General features: G+C 45.2%; 1 protein-coding gene across 1 annotated transcript in view; it reads right to left on the reverse strand.

Annotated features, from left to right (window-relative positions):
• Positions 1-24767, reverse strand: part of LOC145342642 (sodium/hydrogen exchanger 2-like) — a 151359-nt gene that overhangs the window by 40754 nt on the left and 85838 nt on the right. The window contains exons 6-8 of the mRNA XM_080188188.1: positions 20938-21027; positions 12938-13008; positions 1257-1421 (exon numbers count right to left, since the gene is read on the reverse strand). Coding sequence (XP_080044314.1) covers positions 1257-1421; positions 12938-13008; positions 20938-21027 — 326 coding nt within the window. The remainder of the gene's footprint in view (positions 1-1256; positions 1422-12937; positions 13009-20937; positions 21028-24767) is intronic.

Here is a 24767-nt window from a genome sequence, read left to right on the forward strand (position 1 = left end):
GAACAGGCCCTCCAAGCCTGTGCCGATCATGATGCCCTAACTAAAAACAAAACCTTCTGCCCTACTCGGTTCCATTTCTCTCAAAATTCCCTCCTTGTTATGTACACATCCAGACGCCTCTCAAATGCTGCTACTGTGCCTGCTTCCACGACATCCTCTGGCAGCATGTTCCCAATTCTTCCTCAGCTGATCAGCTGCTGAAACCTCACCCATGCCTTTACCCCTGACTGTTTCAATTCTGTCTCAATCAGCTTCCCAGCTCCCACCCCACATGAGTTTGTGCTTATTCAAAACACTGCTGCCCCCGATCTTAACTTGCACTAAGTCTCATTCGCCCATCAACCTTGTACTCATAAGAACATAAGAACACCTGGAACAGGAGCAGGAATTGACCACAAAGCTTCATGAACCTATTCCACTATTGAATATAATCACGTCCTGCCTCAACTCTACTTTCCCACTGACTGGCAGTAGCACCCTGCGTGACAAATTTCCCCAGCACATCTCCTTCAAAACTTCCCTCCCCTCAACTTGAACCTGTGCCCCCTTATAATTGATAATTCCAGCCTTGGAAAAAGCTTCTGACTACCCATCCTGCCTCTGCCTCATAATTTTATAGACTTTGATTAGGTTTCCCCTCAGTCTCCATCTTTCCAGTGAAAACAATCCTAGTTTATTCAACCTCTCCTCCTAGTCAACAGCCTTGAGACCAGGCAACATCCTGGTGAACTATTTTTGCACCCTCTCCAAAGCTTCTGCATCCTTCTGATAATGTGGTGACCAGAATTGCATGCAGTACTCCAAATGCAACCTATCCAAGGTTTTATATAGCTGCAACATAATTTCCCAACTCCCGACTGACGAAGGCAAGCAAGCTGTATGTCTTCTTCATCACCTTGGCCATTTGCCACTTGTAGGGAACTGTGGACCTGCATGCCCAGATCCCTCTGAATGTTAACATCCTAAGAGCTCTGCCATTTATAATATACAATTCCATGTTGGCAGCTGAACGCCACAAAAGTGTTCCAAACAATTGGAAAGTATTGCCACAGAGTGACAAAAATAAACTCTTCCACAAATGTAAGGTGTTACATAATTCCTCTGACGGAGTCTTTCTTATTGTCACAACACTAACATAACCAACATGGCTGATTTATTTTACAGAGGAATAGCGGCCAGTGGAACTCAGAATTTTGCAATGGACAACCCAAAGATGCAAGAATTAGCGCTCAGTTTGCAACAGGAAATGTACTCACTGGAGTGAAGCAAGGGATGGTGCTCCAACCAGCTGGCCTGCTTCTGCCAGCTCAATGGCGTGCTTCTTCTCCAGTTTCTGGTATAAAATAACAATGCTGGACTTTGACAAATGGTGCTCTCTGATGAAAACCTTGTTGAGATATTTATTGTTGAAGTTCTCAAACCTGGAAGAAATTGGATTAAAAATGTAATTGAAGATTCCAGAAACGGTTCCATTGCAGGCTGCATTTGGTTAATTACTGCGCAACCCTGTCCAAGTCCTCCAAGATTACTACGTTACACTAAATTACTGAGTTTGTAAACTTCAATTATCATGAATATTGGAGATTTCATTTGAGCAGGAAGAGATAAAAGGAAGTTTAATGCAGGTGTTCAGCATCACAAGGAGTTTTGATGGAGTAAATAAGGGGAATCTGTTTCCACTGGGAGGAGGTTTTGATAATGAAACTATGCAGATTTAAGATGATTAGCAAAAGATCCAGATGGGTGTTGAGAATATTTTGTTGTGCGGTATGTCATTATGATCTGAAAAGCACAGCCAGAAAAGGGACTCGAGTTGGCGCAATAGTAAATTTCTGAAGAGTATTGGATATATCCATGTAAAGAAAACATTTGTAGAGTTATCTGCAGATAGAACAGGGGATTGGATAGCTCTTTGAAAGAGCCTGTACAGGATGAATTAAGTGAATGGCCTCCTTTCTGCACTGTTTGATTCTAGTCTGCAATCAATATAAACAGAAACAATTTGAAATTATGATCAGTTAGTTATAGCAGCATTTTATCTGACTGTGACGATGCTCCTGAACCAGCCCTCAGGACTTCAGTTCATTATCCCAATGTATTGAATAAATTCTCAGCCACATTCTAGACCAGTGTTGGTGTTAATGTGGATGTCACAGAGTCGGAAAGCCATGCATTCAAGTAACACTTTAGGGATTGAACACACGGGCTGCAGTTTTACCATGGGCTCAAAAATCGGGCGAAAGCAAAGAAATCAGGTTCGTGCCCTATTTCTTGCCTTTCGTGAGATCTTACCGGCACCGGATATCTGGTGCAGTTAGCCTCTCACCCATTTCTGTGAGAAGCTGAATAATTTATTTAAATATATTTAAATTGTCATTTCCATGGATTTAATGAGCAATTGTCCGAGCTCACTTGCCTTTATGGCCTCCCTGGGAGATGTGCTCTCCGGGAGGAAAATTGCAGGTTATGGTGTTCCCGTGTATCTACTGCCCTTGTCCTTTTAAATGGTCACAGCTGTGGGTTTGCAACAAGCTGTCTAAGGAGCCGTGGTGAGTTCCTGCATTGTATCTGCTAGATGGCACAAACTCCTACCACTGTGTGCCAGTGGTGGTAGGAGTGAATGTTTGTGGATAGGTTGCCAGTCAAGAGGACTGCTTTATCCTGGCAGTTATCTTGAGTGTTGCTGGAGAGCTGCACCCATCCAGGAAAGTGAGAAGTATTCCATCACACTCCTGAGTCGTGCCTTGTGGACAGGCTTTGGGGAGTCAGGAGTTGAGCTACTCACCACAGGATTCCTAGCGCCTGAGCTGCTCTTGTAAGCATAGTATTTATATGACCAACCCAGTTCACTTTCTGGTCAATGTAACCCCCAGGATATTGAATGTTGGGGATTCAATTGAATGTCAAAGAACGTTAATTAGATTCTCTCTTGCTGGAGATTCTCAGTGTCTGGCATTTGTGTGGCAGTGAATGTTACTTGTCACTTGTCAGCCACAGCCTGAATGTTGTCCAGGTTTTGCTGCCAATGGGCATGGAATCTGGTATCTGAGGAGTCGCAAATGGTGCTGAATATTATACAATCATCAGCAAACATCCCTTATGGAGCAGGTCTATGTTCTGCAGTCCTGCCATTTCCAGTGGACATAGTAGTGGACAATTAAACAACTCATTGGAGGAGGAAGCTCTGCAAATCTCTCCATCCTCAATCATGGAGGAACTCAGCACATCAATGTAAAATATAAGGCAGAAGCATTTGCAACAAGCTTCAGCCAGAAATGCCAAGTGATGATTCATTTTGGCCTCTTCCAGAGGTCTCCAGCATTTCAGATGTCAGTCTTTAACCAGTTCAATTCACTACACATGATATAAAGAAATGGCTGAAGTCACTGGATACTGCAGAGGCAATGGGCCCTGACAATACTCTGGCAATGATACTGAAAACTTGTGTTCAAGAATTCACTGGCCCCTAGCCAAGCTGTCCCAGTACAGCTACAACATACACCCGGCAAGATGGAAAGTTGTTCAGATAAGTCCTGGACACAAGAAGGAGGACAAATCCAACCTGCCCAATTACTGTCCCATCATCTACTCTCAATCATCAGTAAAATGGTAGATGTGGATTACCAACTGTGCTATCAAACAGTACTTATTCAGCAATAGCCTGCATGTGGGTGCTCAGTTTGGGTTCCACCAGGGTCACTCAGCTCCTGACCTCATTACAGCCTTGGTTAAAACATGGACCAAAGAGCTAAATTCCAGACGTGAGAATGACTGCCCTTGACATCAAGGCAGCATTTGACAGAATATGGTATCAGGGAGCTCTAACAAAACTGGAGTCAATGGGAATCTGGGGAAAACCCTCTGCTAGTTGGAGTCATAGCTGGTACATGGAAGATGGTTGTGGTGGTAGGAGATCCAATCATTTCAGTTCCGGGACATCAAAGCAGGAGTTCTGCAGGGTAGCGTCCTTGGTCCAGCCATCTTCAGCTGCTTCATCAATGACCTTCCCTCCATCATAAAGAAAGAAGTGGGGATTCTTGCTGATTATTGCACAATGTTCAGTACCACTTGCGATTTCTCAGGTACAGAAGCATTCCATGTCCAAATGTAGCAAGATCTGGACAATACCCAGACTTGGGTTAACAAGGGGCAAGTAACATTTGTGCCACACAAATGCCAGGCAAAGGCCACCTCCAACAAGGGGGAATCTAATTATCACTCTTGACATTCAATTGTATTTCTATCGCTGAATCCCCCGCTAACAACATCCTGGGGATTACCATTGACTAGATCCTGGACTAGCGATATAAACACTGTGGCTACCAGAGTAGGTCAAAGGCTCCTGCAATGAGTAACTGTCTTTCTGACACTTCTTACGCCCCTGCCCCCTCAAAGCCTGCCCACCATCTACAAGGCACAAATCAGGAGTGTAGTGAATTATGCTGCACTCGCCTGGATGAGTTCAGCTCCAGCAACACTCAGGACACCATTATTGTTAATGGATGTCAGCTCCAGAACATCACTGCAGAGGTTTCTCAGGGGAGCGTCCTACGCTTAGCTTCTGTCCTTGCTGCCTATTGGCAGCAAGACTTGGACAACATGCAGGTTGTGGCTGACAAGTGGCAAGTAACATTCACGCCACACAAATGCTAGATAATGAGAATCTCCAACAAGAGAGAGTCTAATTGATCCTTGACACCATCCAGGACAAAGCAGCCCATTTGATTGTTACCCCTTCCACAAACATTCAATCCCTTCACCACCAACGTACAATGGCAGCAGGGTGTACCTACATCTACAGGAACTCACCAAGCATCCTTCCAAACGACAACCACTACCATCTAGAAGGACAAATGCAGCAGACACTGGGAACACCAACATCTTGAAGTTCCCCTCCAAGTCACACACCATCCTGACTTGGAAATTTATTGTTGTTCCTTCACTGTTACTGGCTCAAAACCTTGGGACTCCCTCCCTATCAGCACTATGGGCAAATCTACACCTCAGGGACAACAGAATTTTAAGAAAGCAGCTCATGGCCAAGTGCAATTAGGGATGGGCAATAAATACTGGCTTAGCCAGCGATGCCTACATCCCATAAATGTTTTATTTAAATGATGGAAGGAAAGCCATTGATGAAGCAGCTGAAGATGGTTGAGTATAGGTCACTCCCCTGAGAAACCTCTGCAGTGACGTCCTAGAGCTGAGATGATTGACTTCCATCAACAAAAGTCATCTTCCTTTGTGCCAGACATGACTCCAACCCATCATCCCATTCTACAATATAAAGAGAGGAACAAGAGCTTCTTTGCTGAATTAACCAGCATGTTTCCTTTCCAAATCATAGACTTCACAGCAATGCTGATAGTGCTGGAAACATGCTCTTTTTGGGATCTTAAACAGGATGTTGCATTCGCCCACAGACCTGCTGTCACTGCTTGGTACAAACAATCCATCACATATGGAATGCTTTGAGCTGTTTCTGAGGGAACAAATTCCATTTACTGGCTTAAAAAAAGTTCGGATCGCCCTTTAGTCAACTTAGTAACTTTAAACATGAAATGTCCTTGTATATTTGAAATTAAATAAGAATCTATTACAAGATAAAGGGCGATCCGAACTTTGAGGAACTGATGACCAGATAAATAGGGGAAAAATAACTATTTACAAGACGGATAAGAGTGGTTCCGAACTCCATGATTCCTGGATTCCCATGCTAAAAAGCCTATGTTCTTCCCACTCGATTCATGCAACTCACCACTATTGGCCTGATGGATTATGTGACCCCCGATAATTTGCCCCTCAAAGGCTACCACAAATCTCCAGTAATTACCTACAGGGTATTTATTCTCTTACCTTGGATGGTTGTCCAGAGACAATGGGGAGAATTTTAACCTGAAATGTGGTGAGGGTTTGTGTTCAGATTGAGTACTAAAATCAGCAAAATTGCAAGCACATACTGAAGCTGGTTCCAATCGCCACCAGAGCTTAATGTGGGCACAGCAGGCTGATTGTGTGTGACCCTCTAGGGAGAGACAGGCTGCTTACTGACATGCTATTTGTTGAATTGGAGTAATATTTCTACAAAACCTGGACAGGAGCCAGCAGCAGGAACTGCACCCTGCTGTTGACAGACCTATAACTGGAGAGCAGAGAGGAGAAGCGTACAAAGGGGAAGACAGGTGCAGACTGCAGGAGGTACTCCCCATCAAACAGGGCTTGAGAAGCAGAGGAAGGGCTGTCAGAACGCCATACTTCTGTAAGCTGGTTAGGTGATAGTAAAGATCTGGAGCCTCTGACAGGGAAACCTGTTCCATGCTGGAACTGGTGGCTATATGATAGCTGGGGCTGTCGGGAGCACTTCACTGATGGCTTCTTTTCCAGGGTGGGCAATTTTGTATACATTTCCAGTGATGACACCAAACTCGGTTTTGTCTCCTTGAGTGCATTCCTCCAGATAGAGGGTGTTGTACAAACACTGCCACAGCAACCAGGAGATTTTATAATAAATATTCATCCATCAATCTGCTGTTGGTGTGCAGCCTGCTAGCTATGAACTACTTGTGTCTGTCAAAGTCACCATTACCCTCGTTGGGTGAGATTTTATGGCCATTCACACTGGTGGGATTTTCCTGTTCCACAATGGCACACTCCCACCCTGGCATTTACCACAGTGAGGGGTGCATTTAATGGGAAACCCCATTGACATTGGTGGAGGAAGAAGGTCTCCCTCCCACTGCTGTGAAACACATTCAGGTTGTGTGGTAAATTCTACTACCCCATGTTTGCCTCCAGATGCTCAGTGTTGCCAGAGACAAGAACAAAGTATAAAGAAAAGTATAGCACAACAGTGGGTCCTTTGGCCCTCCAAGCCAGTACTGATCACAATGCCCTAACTAAACCAAAAAAAACCTTCTGCCCTTACTCAGCCCATATCCCTCTATTCCCTCCCTATTCATGTACCCACCCAGATGTCTCTTTAATGTTGCTAATGTGTCTTGCTTCCACAACATCCCATGGCAGCATGTTCCAGGCACCCACCTCTCTCTGCAGGATAAACCTCCCCCGCACATCTCCCGTAAACTTTCCCCCTCTCACCTTGAACCTGTGCCCTGGGATTTGCAGGATTTCCCTATCGGCGTCCCAAAAGTGAATGACTGATTGTCTGGGTTGCCGATTGTCTCTGCGGTGATGCCAGTCAGAAATAGCAGGCCCTCTGCTTTGTGTCTCTGGTTACCTTCCCATCAGTTCAGAACATTACTGAGTGCTTCGATGTCAATTCAGTAACCCCAGGTCGGCCAGCAGTATTCATCAACCGCACTGGGCATTCCCCAAGATGACATTCCTGCTCGTCTGCAAGATAGCCAGGGAGTTGCTATAATTGCTTTCATCACCCTGCACTCCAAGTCCCTTTAGTTTTTGTTCTTTAGATCTGCAAGCAGACCTATTGGGTGGTCACTAGGTAACAAAAGATGCCCACTTGAACTTGCCTAGTTACTGCAGTCAGAAACATGCTAATGTTGTCTTACTTCCAACTCTCAACATCTCCAAATTCTGTCTTTGGACTGTCCCCTTAAATATTAGAGTTGAGGTCACATAATGCAGGTCCTCAACACGCCTACTGTCATACAATTGACAGCTTGTGAAATTATATTGAGATTTTTCAATTTATTTGTTCACTGGATCTGGGCTTATTTATTGCCCATCCCAGATTGCCCTTGAGAACGTTATGTTGAGCACTTGAATAAATTCTGACTTGCTCTTGTAAACTCAGTATTTATATGGCTCGTCCAATTTGATTTCTGATCAATGGTAATCCCAAGGACATTAATAGTGGGGGATTCAGCAATGGTAATGCCATGGAATGTCAAGGGGAAATGGTTAGATTTTCTCTTGTTGGAGATTATCGTTGTCTGGCACTTGTGTGGCACAAATGGTACTGACCACTTGTCAAACCAAGCCTGGACATTGTTCAGATTTTGCTACACATAGACATGGATTCCTTCAATATCTGAGGAGTCGTGAATGATGCTGAACATTGTGCAGTAATCAGCAAAAATCACCACTTTCTGAACTTATGATGGAAATAGCTGAAGATGGTTGGGGTCAGACTTTGCTATGGGACACCTGCAGTAATGCCCTGGAACTGAAATGCTTGTCCTCCAAGAACCACAACCATCTTCCTTTGTGTCAAGTATGACTTCAACTGGCACAGCGTTTCCCCCGATTCTCACTGAAAGAGAGAGAGGGCAGCATGATGGCACAGTGGTTAGCAGTGCTGCCTCGCAGCACCAGGGACCAGTGTTCAGTTCCCGGTTTGGGTCGCTATCTGTGTGGAGTCTGCATGTTCTCTCCGTGTCTGAATGGGTTTCGTCCAGGTGCTCCAGTTTGCTCCCATAGTCTGAAAGATGTACTGGTTGACCATGCTAAATTCTCCCTCTGTGTACCTGAACAGGTGCTGGAGTATGGCGACTGGAGGATTTTCACAGTAACTTCATTGCAGTGTTAATGTAAGCCTACTTGTGACACCAATAAATAGACTATACTTTAAAAAGAGAGGGATATTTTTAGTCTCCTCACCTAACCATTTCAGAAAAGAACATGGGGCTGGGTGCAGCTCTTGACATTATGGCGAAATCATCTTTGCCAGCAGTGAGGCCTGTAAAGTCTTATGCAGGAGCGGCAGCTTCCTCAGCTCCTGCTACTTCAGTGGCCCAGCATCCTTTTGTGCTTGTGACCAAAAAAGCTGCGGTGAAGAGCTACACCCATCCAAAATTTCAACAGAGGGCCCGCGCAGCCTCCAAATTGTATGGCAAAACCGTCTTCTTCATGGGCATCTTATTGATGATGCGCCTGGCCCTGGAAAAGAGGTGCGCTGCGGGTGGGACATTCCTGTCGGTTCAGCCTTTAGAGGCTGCCGTGCAGAGGGTCACTGTCGACACCCCACCCCTTCCCCCATTTGCTTCCATTGACCCCCTCCTTCCCTATTCACACCACCTTGGGAAGGTCAGCTCCGGTGTATTGCCGATCCTGCTCAGTCCCACAGGTACTGCTTATGACAGCGTTTTTTTTAAATCAAGCTGGCCCAGGAGGCAGTGCACAAAACAGGCACTTACCGTGGACCATGAGGGGGCCCAACACCATATCTTCGACATTGCGGATGGCGTGCGGTGCCAAGCCAGTAAGGAGGTGAGGCACGTTAGAAAATCCTGCCTTGCCTCCAAGGCTGCTAGTTTCATCCAGGCAGCAGTGGCTGGTACTGCGGCACTCCCACACCCCTCCTACCAAACACCACAAGAGGCGTCAACATCAGCGGCCAACGCCAGCTCAGCTGCCAGCGAGGTCTGGGGATAATTTCCATGTGGATAGAAGGTACAGGAGAAGCAAAAAACCCCTTTACCCACGTGGTCTTGCACTAAACATCTAACCGAACCCATCGATATTTCTGCACATCGCCCTGGTGCCAGCAGTGCCCAGACTTATGATCCTAGACGTGGCAGTGCTTCTGCACACAGCCCCAGGTCCAGTGATGGGCCATGAATATGAGCCCTCAGTAATGTCACTCAAAGAATGTATGACTGCCCCCTGAACCTGAACTCAAGCCTGCTGTAGAGGGTGCTCCACACCCTAAAACCAGGCATTGCTGAAGGAAGACCAAATTCCAACAGGATGCAGCACAGGAGGATTCCAAGGAAATGGACATCGTCCTCCCTCTGTGCCTTACCTGTAAAAGAGGGAGCAGGTGACATGAAGGTGGACACTGTTAAGGAGATCTGCCCCTCTGTGGAGGAAGTGCTGGCACCCCCTTAGAACCCCCAAACTGACAAACTGGCGACGGGCAAACCCAACACAGTTTCACCATCCCTTGTTATGTGGGGTGCCGTCTGGAGCCAAGGGTGGGTGAGGTGTCAGAGGTTAGCCCTGCCCAACAACAACCTAGCCCTATTGCATGCCAGCCTGACCTGGAGGGGACCCGTGAAAATGATTCCCAAAATCCTAGGTCACCAGGCACTGCAGAGAAGGGAAAGGCTCCTCGGTACCTCCCAAGCCTTTGTACTTGGTACCATGGTAACTAGCTTAGAATTATCTCTGGACACACTGGGTGACCCAATGTCTGGGGAGGAGCAAGTCTCCAAGATATTGCAACCCTCTGGAGCCTATCCCCAGAGGAGCCCAGGGTGTGTCCCCAGAGGAGCTCAGGGTGGATCCCTCTGTTGTTAATCCTGGAGATGGGATCGAGGCTAGGGATGTGGGCAAATGTGTCAGTAGTTGCAGGGTGTTTCTATAAGTGTGTCAGTAGTTGCAGGGAGTGTGTGCGCGTGTGTCAGTAATTGTATGGAGTCTGTGGGAGTGTGTTAATAATTGCAGGAGGGTGGGGGGCATTTTTGGGAGTTGGTTAGTATTCGAGGGATCCCAGGCTCCCAAGGTTGTTGGTGGAACTTTATGGCATTTTTATAGGTGTAATAGTATATCATTTTGTTTTTACAGCACTGTTTCTTTCTGTTTAGAATACTGTTCAATGGGGTTTAAAAAATCTATAAATTGCTCTAGAAGGAAAAGATTTGGGGCATTTATCTTCCTGACTTTAATACCTCATGAATATATATTTTGGTTTTAGCCATGAATTGCTATTTGCACAGTTGATGAGATTGATGTTTAACCAGTTTGGGACAACACTTTGTGTGCTGATTGCCATTCCAGAACACATATCAAATTGCATGTTAAGTTTGACCAGGATCCGTGAAGTCACAGAATAGAAAGGTTATGTCACCAGAGGCAGCAAGATTTAAATATTCTTTCCCTGTCGTAACAACCATTGTAACTCATTAGTACAAGACACCTGTAAGTTACACCAACACTAAACTCGTACGGGAATTGTTATCTTGCGAGGTATTTTCCATTGCTTTACAGTTTCAGTGATAATGGAAATGATTAGGAACTTTACAATTATACAGCTTCTTGTCATGTCTCTGAAAAATCTCAAGTATTTTATACAGTGAACGATTTGGGACTTTAACAACTTTGAATGTGGATGAATGCAGCAGTAATGGTAAAAAAAAGTAACCAAATCATTCAGATGTAGGTGTGATTTATGAGGCATTAGTTAAAGTCCCTAAAGTCCTGGTGGCACAGTGGTAAGCACTGCTGCCTCACAGCTCCAGGGACCTGGGTTCAATTCCTGGCTTTGGTCACTGTCTTTGTGGAGCTTACACATTCTCCTTGTGTCGATGTGGGTTTTCTCTGGGTGCTCTGGTTTCCTCCCCCAGTCCAAAAATGAGTTAGGTTGATTGGCCGTGCTAAATTTTCCATTAATTTCCTGGGATGTATAAGTTAAGGGGATTAATGGGGTAACTGTGTGGGATTGTGGGGATAGAGCTTGGGATGGATTGTTGTTGGTTCAGGCTCAATGGGCCAAAAGGCCTTCTTCTGCACTGTAGGGTTTCTATGAAACCGCCCTACCTGGCGCTGCCTCATCCACAAGGGCTGTTAAGCTTACAAAGCAAGGTGTATTGCTGAAGCACAACTTAAGCGCGAGCTGCGCAAGTTCAGAGCCACCAGCACAACAACTACAGTGTCTACATAAGTCTGTTCAATATGTGCCAGGACATTCTGTGCCCAAATTGGCCTGATCAGTCATTTTCTGATGCACCGCATCCAGCCTCAAAATGACTAATGGTGTCAAGGTCCTCATCGACATTGATGGACAAACAACGACAGGGTTTCTATGATTCTAAAACTCCCTGCTTTTCGAATCACAAAAGTTATAGCACAGGAGGAGGTAATTTGAGCCAACGTGCTTGGGATCTAGAGAAATATAAACTAAAAGAAACTATCTGTTTTTTCCCTAGCTCTATATCTTCACCCCATCAGGATTTTCCAATGCTGCTGGAAGTCAGTAGACTTTTGGCTGCCTCTCCAAACTTCCTGCTCCCGCCCACTACAATGGAACAACCACCACTTTGTTCGAAACTCTGATTTGAAGAGAGGGAAGCCGCAATCCAAACTGCGATTGACAGTTTTACCGCTCTTTCTCTCAGAGGTGGGTTTTAACTTGAGCCCCTGAGATGGAGAAGGGAGGGGAGCGGGGTGAGATCACTATTCTGCTGTGTTATCTGGCATCACAGCACTGCAGATTCTCTGGCTGATGTTAGGGGACAATCCCTTAGCGCACACATCTGAGTGTGGCTTGTTTTAATTGGACAGATGCCTCCAGTAAAAGAATAAAAGAAGGAATATTGTACAATAATTACAAATGTTTGTATGCTCTAAAGACGAATTGTAATTTTGAGATTTGTGTATAGATTGCTAACCAACTTGAACAATAATGATTGTTAGCAAGATGGAGGGGTAGTGGGTATTCAGCTGAATCATAGAATCCCTACAGTGCAGAAGGAGGCCATTCAGCCCATCGAGTCTGCACTAATCACAATTCCAACCCAGGGTTGTACCTCCAGAATAAGGACACATCGTGCACCCTCAACATCAGGTATGTGGAGTCAGTCAAGCAGGTCCCAGTGAAGACCCGGCAGGGTGATTGCTGAGGATTGTTGGTGCTGTTGTCACAGGGGTAGCCAGTGTCGCAGGGGACTCGAATGCGGGCTGAAGATTGCCTGAGAGGAGCCAGCTTGGAGACTGTCAGGGTTATCCAGGTGGTCTACCCAGGCTGTGGTGGGCATACCAGCTGTTGGTAAGATGTCAGTAGAGACAGGAAGAGTGACTCATTTGGACTGAGGGTGGATAGGCTGTTTGTTTTGCTGGTAAATGGCATGGAAGCAGCAAGATATCGGCACTCACTCACTGCCCTCCCACACCATTTTACCAACCTCCCTGCCTCCCAACCCACACCACAGAAGTGGATAAAGTTCAGCCCAACACTCAAACACATACAAAGTAATTTCACCCCACACACACACAGGTTAAAGAATCAAATGTATACCTGTCTTTCCAATAATATTGGCCCCAGTGTCCACAGATGTCTTCGATACCAGCCAACAAATGATCCAAGAACTGCAGAAAATATTTTGAAGGAAGGAATTAAAGTTTATTTATTAGTGTCACGAGTAGGCTTACATTAACACTGCAATGAAGTTGCTGTGAAAATCCCCTCGTTGCCACATTCCAGCACCTTTTTGGGTACGCTGAGGGAGAATTTAGCATGGCCAATGCACCTAACCAGTATGTCTTTCTCTTTCAGACTGTGGGAGGAAACCCACGCAGACATGGGGAGAATGTGCAAACTCCACACAGACAGTGACCCAAGCCGGGAATTGAACCCGGGTCCCTGGCACTGTGAGGCAGCAGTGCTTTCAGAATCCATAATTGTGCCAACGTATGTGAGTGGGCTGAGGTGAGTTCTTTGGTAGCAAGATACCCTCGGCAATGCTGAGGTGATCACAGTCAATATTGAAATGTTTACCTCATCACTATCTGGTACAACTTACAGGTAATATTGGATTTGTTCAAAATGTGATCCTTTTAACTTCAATTCCCCACTACAGTTGGGAACAGTCTGGAATTTGAAAAGTCATGTTGACCATTGGATGACTGTCCAGTGGAACATGTTAGCTGATTGTCCATACATAGAGGCAGACTTGAGCTTGGGGCTTCAGTCTTGTCCACAGCTGCTCAGTGAACAAAATAATGCCAAATTTTTTTTTGGTTCTGTGTGGCTCTATTATCCATCGGACTCACTTCAGGTGTTTTCTTTATTCTTCACTGGGTTGCGGATGTTGCTGGTAGGACTAGCATTTTTTGCCCATCCCTCCTTTACTTTGAGCCCAGTGGCATGCCAGGGTATTTTGGAGAACAATTAATAGTCAACCACATTGGTTGTATTGCAGTTGTATGGCTCGTTGGTGAGGCCGAACCTGGAGTATTGTGTTCAGTTTTGGTCTCCTTGCAATAGGAAAAATATTATTGAACTATAGAGAATGCAGAAGAGATTTACAAGGACGTTGCCGGGATTCAAGAGATGAGTTACAGGAGAGATTGGGCGGGCTAGAACTCTTTTCTTTGAAGTGTAGGAGACTGAATGGTAATCTTACAGTGACGTATAAGATCTTGAAAGGCATGGACAGGGTGAATGCATTCAGTATTTTTCCCAGGGATGGAGAATCGAGAACTAGACGGCATAAGTTTAAGAGGGGAAAGAATTAATGGAAACTTGAGGAGCAACTTTTTTTTTTACACAAAGGGTGGTACAAATGAGCTGCCAGAGGAAGTGATTGGGGCAGGGACATTGCCAACATTTAAATGACATTTGGACAGATCCATGGAAAAGAAAGGTTTAGAGGGAGATGGGCCAAATGCAGGAAAATCTGGTGAGCTTAGGTGGGCATTTTGGTCAGCATGGACCAGTTTGGTCCATGCTGTACATTCTGTGATTCTATGATTGGTGTGGGTCTGGAGTAACATGTAGGTCAGACCAGGTAAGGATGGCAAATTTCCTTCCCTCAAGGACATTAGTGAACTAGATTAATTTTTAACAACACACAATAGACTGTAATTGTCATGGTCACCAGTACTAAGACTAGTTTTATATTCCAGATTCATTCATTGAATTTAAATTCCATGCATGGTGGGATTTGAACCCCCAGAGCAGTGGCTCAGTGACATTAATTCCAGTCATTATTGCTTGGACAGGTGCTGACCTAAAACGGTGATCAGGGTACTGGAATCCCAATTTGCATTTTTAAAGGGGTATAATGCTTGAGACAGATGGGCAGTCAGGGTGCCTGGCAATAAAGACCTTTCTGAATAGCCTCAGCTTCACTGCCAATGTTAAAATGTGGTAGAATAACCAACCCTATTCTGAGGTTGTTACCATCCCATTAAGGCAATTCTCGTCTACCCCACTGAGTGTAGGCAATTGTATGCCATGTCTCTAAGATTTGTGATTTAGTTAATTAATTAAGTGCCCTTTTTCAGAGATCTCGGTAACCTGATTATCAACCTTTCTGATCAACCAAATAAACTTAATGAAATTAACTAAGGGGAAAATTAGAAGGGGCAGCTCTCAAAAGAAAGGGAACCGCCCAAAACAAAGGACAAAGTAGAAAGGAAACTTAAAACATTAAATTAAAATGTGGCTAAAGGGGTCAATAATGCACCCTAGCCCAGGTGGTGCCCAGCAGGCATGGAAGGTGTTAACAGTATCCTCAGATGCCACATGCTCCCTCTCCAGGGATACCGGCTATGAATATAGCTGCAGTAGAGGGGCAGACTGTTGTGTCAGAAGTAACCTGATTACCAATGAATGAAAACCAGATTATGACCCTTTCCATAAATGTGATACCAGTGAATGTGATGTACATTAAACTTGTTGAAATAACCAAGAGCTTGTTTTCAAACAAAGGTAAGATGCATGATCAAACCTTATCTTACTGGTAATAACATGTGGAGATATGACACAAGCTAACACCAGGAAATGTGCACATATCCTTAGTCAAAGAACAAAGAACAAAGAACAAAGAACAACACAGCACGGGAAACAGGCCCTTCGGCCCAACGAGCCCGCGCCGCCGTCCTACTATCTCAGTGACCTATTCATGATTTTAGTCTACGTCTAACGTGCGAGGATCAGGGAGGTCCAATTTAGGGACAATTTTAGTACCCAATCAATCAGCCTAAAAGCACATCTTTGGGGGATGTGGGAGGAAACCGGAGCACCCGGAGGAAACCCACGCAACCACGGGGAGAACGTGCAAACTCCCACAGACACAGGCCCAAATCCATGTGTCCGCACAGCAACAGAGATAGTCTCTGAGCTGTCATGTTGCCCTCGAGATGGTCCAGTTTAAGCACACTAACGACATGAAGCAATAGGCAACTCCCGAAGCAACATCCAAGAGCAGCCCACTACAACCTGCCGCCTGCATGCCCCTTGCTGGACTTAAATGCCTGTGGAGACAAAAAAATTCATTATTAAACAGGCAAAGACTAACATTCCTGAGGCAAAATGTATTCCCAAGCCTACAATGTTCAGTAAGGCCTACTATATCCCCCTATATGTAGCCCGCTCATATGGCTGTCTAAGTGACTCTTAAACAACCCTAGCGTGCCTGCTTCCACCACCTTACTTGGCAGTGCATTCCACACCCCCACTACCCTTTGCGTGAAAAACTGCCCTCTAATATTTGTCTTATACCTAGCCCCCCTCACCCTAAGCCCGTGACCCCTCGTTCTATCCATTTCTTGTAGCGGAAAAAGCTTACCACCATTTACTCTATCTATCCCCTTCATAATCTTATAAACCTCTATTAGATCCCCCCTCAGCCGACGTCTCTCAAGGGAAAACAGCCCAAGTTCATCCAATCTTTCCTCGTAAGACAGCCCTTCCATACCAGGCAACATCCTGGTAAATCTCCTCTGCACTCTCTCCAGGATCTCTACATCCTTCCGGTAGTACGGCGACCAGAACTGGACACAGTACTCCAAGTGAGGCCTAACCAATGTTCTATACAACTGCAACATCAAACTCCTACTCTTATATTCTATACCTCTTCCTATGAAGGCTAACATACCATACGCTTTCCTCATCACATTCTGCACCTGTACCGACACCTTCAGGGACTTATGCACTTGCACCCCCAGGTCTCTCTGCGTATCTATACTCCGGATAGTTCTACCTTTTATCGTATAACTCCCCTCCACATTATTCCGGCCAAAGTGCATCACCTCGCATTTCTCCGGATTAAATTCCATTTGCCATCTATCTGCCCAATCTACCAGCCTGTCTATGTCCTGTTGCATTGCCAGGCACTGCTCCTCAGTACCCGCCAATCCAACCATCTTGGTGTCATCAGCAAATTTGCTGATCACACCACCTACCCCCTCTTCCAAGTCATTAATATATACCACAAATAGAAGAGGTCCAAGTACCGAGCCCTGCGGCACACCACTGGTGACAGGCCTCCAATTGGAAAAGGAGCCTTCCACTACTACTCGCTGTCTCCTCCTCCCAAGCCAGTTCTCCACCCATCTACATACCTGGCCTTGTATCCCATGAGCCTTCACCTTTTCTATCAGCCTACCATGAGGGACCTTGTCAAACGCCTTACTGAAATCCATATAGACAACATCAACGGCTTGTCCTTCGTCAACCGTTTTTGTCACCTCTTCAAAAAATTCCACTAGATTCGTAAGGCACGACCTCCCTGTAACGAAGCCATGCTGCGTATCCCTGATCAGATTGCAGCGCTCCAGATGTTCATACATCCTATCCTTGAGGATCCTCTCCATTAGCTTGCCTATAACTGAAGTCAAGCTCACCGGCCTATAATTCCCTGGGTTATCCCGCTGACCCTTCTTAAACAACGGTACTACATTTGCAATGCGCCAATCCTCTGGGACCTCACCTGTGTCCAAAGAAGAGACAAAGATTTGCGTCAGAGGCCCAGCAATTTCATCCCTCACCTCCCTTAACAGCCTGGGATAGATGCCATCAGGCCCTGGAGATTTATCCGTCTTTATACTATCTAAGAGTCCCAACACTTCTTCCCTCGTGATGACTATATCCCTCAACGGATCCTCAAACTCCTCAAGCACAGCACCAGACATCAGGCCCCTCTCCTGCGTGAATACCGACGCAAAGTATTCATTCAGGATCTCCCCCATTCCCCCAGGCTCCAAGCATAGTTCCCCTCCTCTGTCCCTGAGAGGGCCAATCTTCCCTCTAACCATCCTTTTATTTCTAACATAGGAGTAAAATGCCTTAGGATTTTCTTTAATCCTACCCGCCAAAGCCATTTCATGGCCCCTTTTTGCCTTTCTGATGCCCCTTTTAAGTTCTCTCCTACATTCTCTGTATTCTTCTAACGCTATCTCTGTCCTCAAATGCCTAGATCTAACGTACGCCTCCCTCTTCCTCCTGACCAGGTCCTCAATATCCCTAGTTACCCACGGCTCTCTAATCCTACCCTTCCCATCCTTCCTCTTGACCGGCACGTGCCTTTCCAGCAAAGATTTTAGTTTTCCCTTGAGAGACTCCCACATACCCAGCGTCGACCTGCCATCAAGCAGCTTACCCCAGTCCGTATCTTTAAGATCCTGCCTAATCCGGTTGTATCTAGCCCTCCCCCAGTTTAACACCCTCCCCTTAGGACAGGCTTCATCTTTATCCATTAATATCTTAAACCAGACAGAGTTGTGGTCACTGTTAGCCACCTGCTCTCCTACTTCAACGTCAACCACCTGCCCAGGCTCATTCCCCAGAACCAAGTCCAGTATAGCCCCCTCCCTGGTCGGGCTATCCACATACTGCTCCAGGGATCCTTCCATTACACACTGTACAAATTCCTCCCCGTCAGCACCCTCTGATCTCGGCACCTTCCAGTCTACCCCGGGGAGATTAAAATCTCCCACTACCACCACCCTATTCTTCCTGCACTTATCTAGAATGTCCCTGCTTATCCCTTCTTCCACAGCCCTCAGGCTGTTGGGCGGTCTGTAGTACACACCCAACATAGTAACATCTCCCTTCCTATTCCTCAACTCCACCCATAGCGACTCGATTCCTATATCCTCTATTCCTCCCTCCCTCTGCACTGCTATGATGCAATCCTTAACTAACAACGCCACTCCCCCACCTCTCTGTGACCCTCCCCTATCACGCCTGAAGCACTTATACCCGGGAACATTCAACTGCCAGTCCTGCCCTTCCTTCAACCAAGTCTCTGTCACCGCCACCACTTCCAACTTCCTTTCGAACATTATTGCCTTCAGTTCATCTGTTTTGCCAGTCACACTCCTAGCATTGAAACACATGCACCGAAGACACTCAGAAACAATTCGATCCTTCTTCCTACCCTCTGGGCTTACCCTATCCCCAATCCCAGTTTCGTCCACATCCCCACCCCCCCTCCATATTAGTTTAAACCCTGCCGAAACACTCCAGCTAACCTTCCAGCTAAGATATTCACACCCTTCCCAGTTAACTGTACCCCATCCCTCTTATATATTTGCCCCTCTTTCATAAAGACTTCCCAATGGTCTACGAATCTAAAACCCTCTGCCCTACACCAATCCTTCAACCACGCATTGAGTTGGAGTATCTCATTATTTCTAGCCCTGCTAGCCCCAGGCACTGGCAGCAGCCCAGAGAACGCCACCCTGGAGGCCCTACATTTCAGCCTAGCCCCCAACTCCCTGAACTGCCTACGTATGTCCCCCCTGCACTTTGTTCCTACATCCTTCTCTCCTATGTGCACTATCACATCAGACTTGGTCCCTCCACCCTTCAAAATTCCCTCTACCCTTTCTGAAACATCCTGTACCCCTGCCCCAGGGAGGCAGACTACCATCCTGGATTCCCGCTTTTGCCCACAGAACCGCCTGTCAATCCCTTTGACTCTCCCATCCCCCACCACTATCTCACACCCTGCACTCTTCACTTCCTCCGAGGTATTCTGATCTCCCTCCCTTGCCTTCTCTACCCCAGCTGTCACCCCACCCTTGATATTCCGGGGTAATTCCTCCAGGGCGGTCCTAGTGCCACGACTCCTTTTCTTTTTGCTCTTCCTAACTGTGACCCATCCGTCTCTCCTCCCAGGTCCTGGTATCTGCTCAGTGTTACTGTCCCTATCCATTATTTCCTCATTTTCCCTAACTAAAAACATATCCTCCAGCCTCAGTTCCAGCTGCCTCACCCGGGCCCTTAATCTCTGCACCTCTAGACATTTCCCGCATATGTGGGCTTTCGGGAGATGTGCTGTCTCCAGAAATGTCCACATATGACAACGAACACAGTGAACACGTGTAACCCTAGACCCTGCCATTATGTTTGCCCCCTATTAAGTTGTCCTATTAATTCCTGTTACCAAGCCTACTCTCGCCCAAGCCCAGTGAGCTTAAGCCCTTTTACCTCTCACTCTGCTTCCCGCCTCACTCCACTGCCCGCTCCCGACGCTGCCCGCTATCTACCTTGGCCTTCTTTTTATACTCCCGCGCTCCCTTCCCAGCAGCCCCCGCGCCTATCTCCCGCTACGGAGCGCCAAAATAATCAAAAAACCCTCTCGAACTAGAATTAAGTCAAAATATAGTAATTACAATGCAGCACACTCACCAAAAGGCAGCCACTCGTCGAAATCACAGCTCCAGAGAACAGTGAGGTGGATCCTCGGGTGAGTGACTGTTTTATACTCCCGCGCTCCCTTCCCAGCAGCCCCCGCGCCTATCTCCCGCTACGGAGCGCCAAAATAATCAAAAAAACCCTCTCGAACTAGAATTAAGTCAAAATATAGTAATTACAATGCAGCACACTCACCAAAAGGCAGCCACTCGTCGAAATCACAGCTCCAGAGAACAGTGAGTTATTATATAATAGTGTCACAAGGTACTATATTTCCAACACTTGCCCCTCCATTTACTAGATCATATCCACCCTTTATTCAAAATGGCTGCTGAGTGTAGCTGTGCTGATTAAGATGGCCACAGGAAGTCACATGACAGACTGATGAGGAATCAGTGCCAGCAGGTATTAGCTATGCAGCCTTATTCGACTATAAAAGTAGAATATTGAATTTTGCTCAGAGAGGAAGTTTTAGTGTGAAAATTGGGAAGTTGTTGGAACGCTTGCGCATTATTTGCTATCTGTAAACTCATGGTGCTTTGTGGACAATGAACCTGGTTTGGAATTTTACTAAGAACTGAATGAGAACCACCTTGGTAACTGGAATCTTTTCTGATTTCATGACTATGAACTTGGCTATGTGTCTTCATGTGGGTTAATTAATAGTTGGCTTATTTTAACTTGGACTTCAGGATTTTGATGTTGTGTCTCAGAATCTCAACTATGTTGTTGCCTGGCCTCTTGTGACATCCCATCAGTTTAAAGAAAAACATGAAAATTCAACTGTAATGTGATCTGCCAACATAAATAAAATCAGAATTCCTACCAATATTGCATTGAGACATGTGGAGATTGTGAGTGAAACTTACCCGAATATGAATCTGCTCACTTACAGTTGGAGGTGCTTGACTTGTTCTTTTAACTTCTAGTAACTCGACAAGTGGTTTAATTGTCATTCCCTGTGATCATGAAGACAGGAGATAAATGTTAATATGAAAGCAAAATACAGTGGATGTTGGAAACCTGAAATAAAAACCAAAAATGTTGGAAATATTCAGCAGCTCAAGCAGCATCTGTGGAGAGAGAAATGGAGTTAGTGTTTCAAATCAATGTCCTTACTTCAAAACTTTACTTTCATTTTACAGGATATAGGGATCACTGGCTAGGCAAGCATTTATTATCCAAGCCTAGTTGTCCCTGAGAATTTGGTGGTGAGCTGTCTTCTCGAACTGCTGCAGTCCCTGAGGTGTAGGTACACCCACACTGCTGTTAGGGAGGGAGTCTCAAGACTTTGACCCAGTGGCATTGAAGGAATGATGATATATTTCCAAGTCAGGATGATGTGACTTGGAGATAGTGGTGTTCCCAAGAATCTGCTGCCTTTATCCTTCTAGATGGTAGTTCTCATGGATTTGGAAGGTGCTGTCTAAGGAACCTTGGTAAATTCTTGCAGTGCATCTTGGAGATGATATGTATGGCTGTCACTGTTCATCGATAATGAAGGGGTGAATGTTTGCAGAAGGGATAGCACTCAAGCGGGCTGCTTTGTCCTGGATGGTGTTGAGCTTGAGTGTTGTTGGAGCTGCACTCATCCAGACAAGTGGAGAGTATTCCATCACACACCTGACTTGGAGATGGTGGACAGGTTTTTGGGGAGTCAGGAAGTGAGATACATGCCACAGGATTCCCAGTCTTTGACCTGCTCCAGTGGTCACAGTATTTGTATGGCTGGGCTAATTCAATTCTGGTTGATGGTAACCACTAGGATGTTGGCAGTGGGGAATTCAATGATGATAATGCCATTGAAAGTCAAGGGGCAATGGTTAGATTCTCTCTTGTTGGAAATAGTCATTGTCTGACACTTGTGTGCGCAAATGTTACCTGTCACTTGTCAGTTTAAGTCTATGTATTGTCCCAGTCTTGCCCTGATTTGGATAGGAACTGCTTTAGTGTCTGAGGAGTCATGAATGATACTGAACATGGTTCAGTCATCTGTGAACATTCCTATTTATGACCTTTATGATGGAAAGAAGATTGTTGATGAAGCTGGAGATGGTTAGGCTTAGGGCATTACCCTCAGGAAATTTTGCAGTGATATCCTGGATCATCACTCAGCCTCCCATCTGTTGACTCTCTGCGCTTCCTGCTACCTCGGAAAAGCAGCCAGCATAATTAAGGACCTCACGTACCCCGGACATACTCTCTTTCATTGGGAAAAGATACAAAAGTCTCAGGGCACATAGCAACCGACTCAAGAACAGCTTCTCCCTTGCTGTCATCAGACTTTTGAATGGACCTGCCTTGCATTAAGTTAATCTTTCTCTACACCCTCGCTATGACTGTAACACTATGTTCTGTACTTTTCCTTTCCTTCTTTATGGACAGTATGCTTTGCCTTTATCGCACACATGAAACAATACTATTCACTGTATACTGATACATGTGACAATAATAAAATATTTACATATCAAAAATGAAACCTGCCATAGGCCAACATTATTGCGTTTTTTAGAATTTACTTTAAGTTACATTAAAAATATTCCTTAATACAAGCTGTTCCTTAATACAAGATGATCGCTTAGTGAAGCGGAAAATGCATATAACACAACAATATATTTTGAATCAGCTGGAATAGTGCATCACCTGATGAATATCCTGATTTCAAAGAACTGATGTTGACCTTCAATGACTAAACAGATCTGTTTGCTGATTATATTGGTGTGCACTAATCAGTTTCTGAATAAACTGATTTTTAAAAAATTAAGATCCTTTGCTGGTGCAAAAAAAATGTTTCAAACAGTATTGTTGTAGGCATGTAAACAGGCACAATTAGTGGAGACCTGCCATGATGGTTAATGTGACCTGGGATGTGACCAGTTTGTGGTGTTTGTTATTTTTAAACTGACACAAAAGATCACTGATATTCTCTTTGCGCTGAACATCATTTGTGCTTGGAATTCCTTTATCTCTTATGTAGATTATACTGTCCGGGTGAATTGTACTGAGAAAAGTAGGATAACCTAGCAGAAACTTAAGGGCCTAAATTTTAGGCTTGAAGAATGGACAGAGAACATACCTCTGCTGACTCCAGCAGTCCCAGTGATATATTATGTCTAACGAGTGTTGACTGGCATAAGGTGGAACTTGTTCCTTCATTCAGGGGGAACCATAGAATCACAGCAATGCAGAAATAGCCATCCAGCCCATCAGGTCTGCATCAACTCTCAACGAGCATCACACCTAGGTCCTCCCCTCCACCCTATCCTCATAACCCTGAGCATTTATTATAATAATCCACCTAACTTACACATCTTTGGACACTAAGGGGCAATTTAGCATAGCCAATCCACCTAACCTACATTTCTTTGGACTGTGGGAATAAACCAAACCACCTGGAGGAAACGTACCCAGACACGGGGAGAACGTGCAAACTCTACATAGGCAGCTACCCAAGGCTGTAATCGAACCCAGGTCTCTAAGCACTGTGAGGCAGTAGTGCTAACCACTGTGCCACCAATCTGATTGAATCCAGTCCCTCCAGCATAAAATTCAACCAAAATCTATTTGTGTAGGATATTTTCATTGTGTTTCATACTCACATACACAGCACAATGAGAAATTTTCCAATGAGAGAATGTAGGTGTAAATAATCTGAATAATAAATGTGTTCTATATAATTCAATGCTGGATGTTTAATAAATGATGTGTTTCAGCCTATATTTGCACCATAATTTCACTCATCTAAATCAGTATTTAATAAACATGGGTGGTGTCAGGGGATGGTATTATTATTCTGCACCTCTCGTGTAATTCATATGCATTAGAGCTTGGCCTGTTAGTTCATCACAGTACCCATGCATTTCCATGTTTCTTACGTGCTGCTACTACGCAATAAGTTGTTGAAATTCATGATTTTTGCTGATTTTAATATTTAGTATTATCTTCCCAGCCTGAAGTGTGCCCTGGGAATTGTGGATTCCTCTTGCTAATATCACATTCACTTTGCCTGTGACTGTAAGAAAATCTGAGACACATGTTATCCCATTCTAATTTGTACACAACATTCAATTAATTAGGAAATCATTCCTGGGAATTGAGCGTCTAATAATTTTTGCGGTAATGATATAGGAATTCTGGATTTACATTTTTTGACCAAAAGGCAAAGATCAGTGCTTAAAAGACAAGGCTGTTATCCAAATCATTTCTATTTTAATGGGTTTTTACACTTTACTCACCATGTAAGAAAGCACTGTGGTTACAAGAGCAGGTCAGAGGCTAGGAATCCTGCACAGAGTAATTCACCTCCTGTCTCCCCAAAGCCTGCCCACAATCGACGAGGTACAAGTCAGGAGTGTGATGGAATACTTCCACTTGCCTGGATGAGTGTAGCTCCAACACTAACACTCAGCTAGACAAAGCAGTTTGCTTGATGGCACCTCCTTCCATAAACATTCACTCCTCCATCACTGACGCGCAGTGGCAGTAGTCTGTGCCATCTACAGGATATACTGTAGAAACTCAATGCTCTTGGGACAGCATCTCTTAGATGGACAAGGGAGCAGATGTATGGGAAGACCACCACCTGCAAGTTACTTTCCAAGCCACTCACCACTATATCACTGTCACTGGGCCCAAATGCTAGAATTTCCTCTTTAGCAGCACTATGGGTGTATCTACACCACACGGACTGCAGCGGTTC

The sequence above is a fragment of the Carcharhinus amblyrhynchos genome, chromosome 4 (genome assembly GCF_965287045.1).
Source record: "Carcharhinus amblyrhynchos chromosome 4, sCarAmb.v2.hapA, whole genome shotgun sequence".
NCBI lineage: Eukaryota > Metazoa > Chordata > Chondrichthyes > Carcharhiniformes > Carcharhinidae > Carcharhinus > Carcharhinus amblyrhynchos.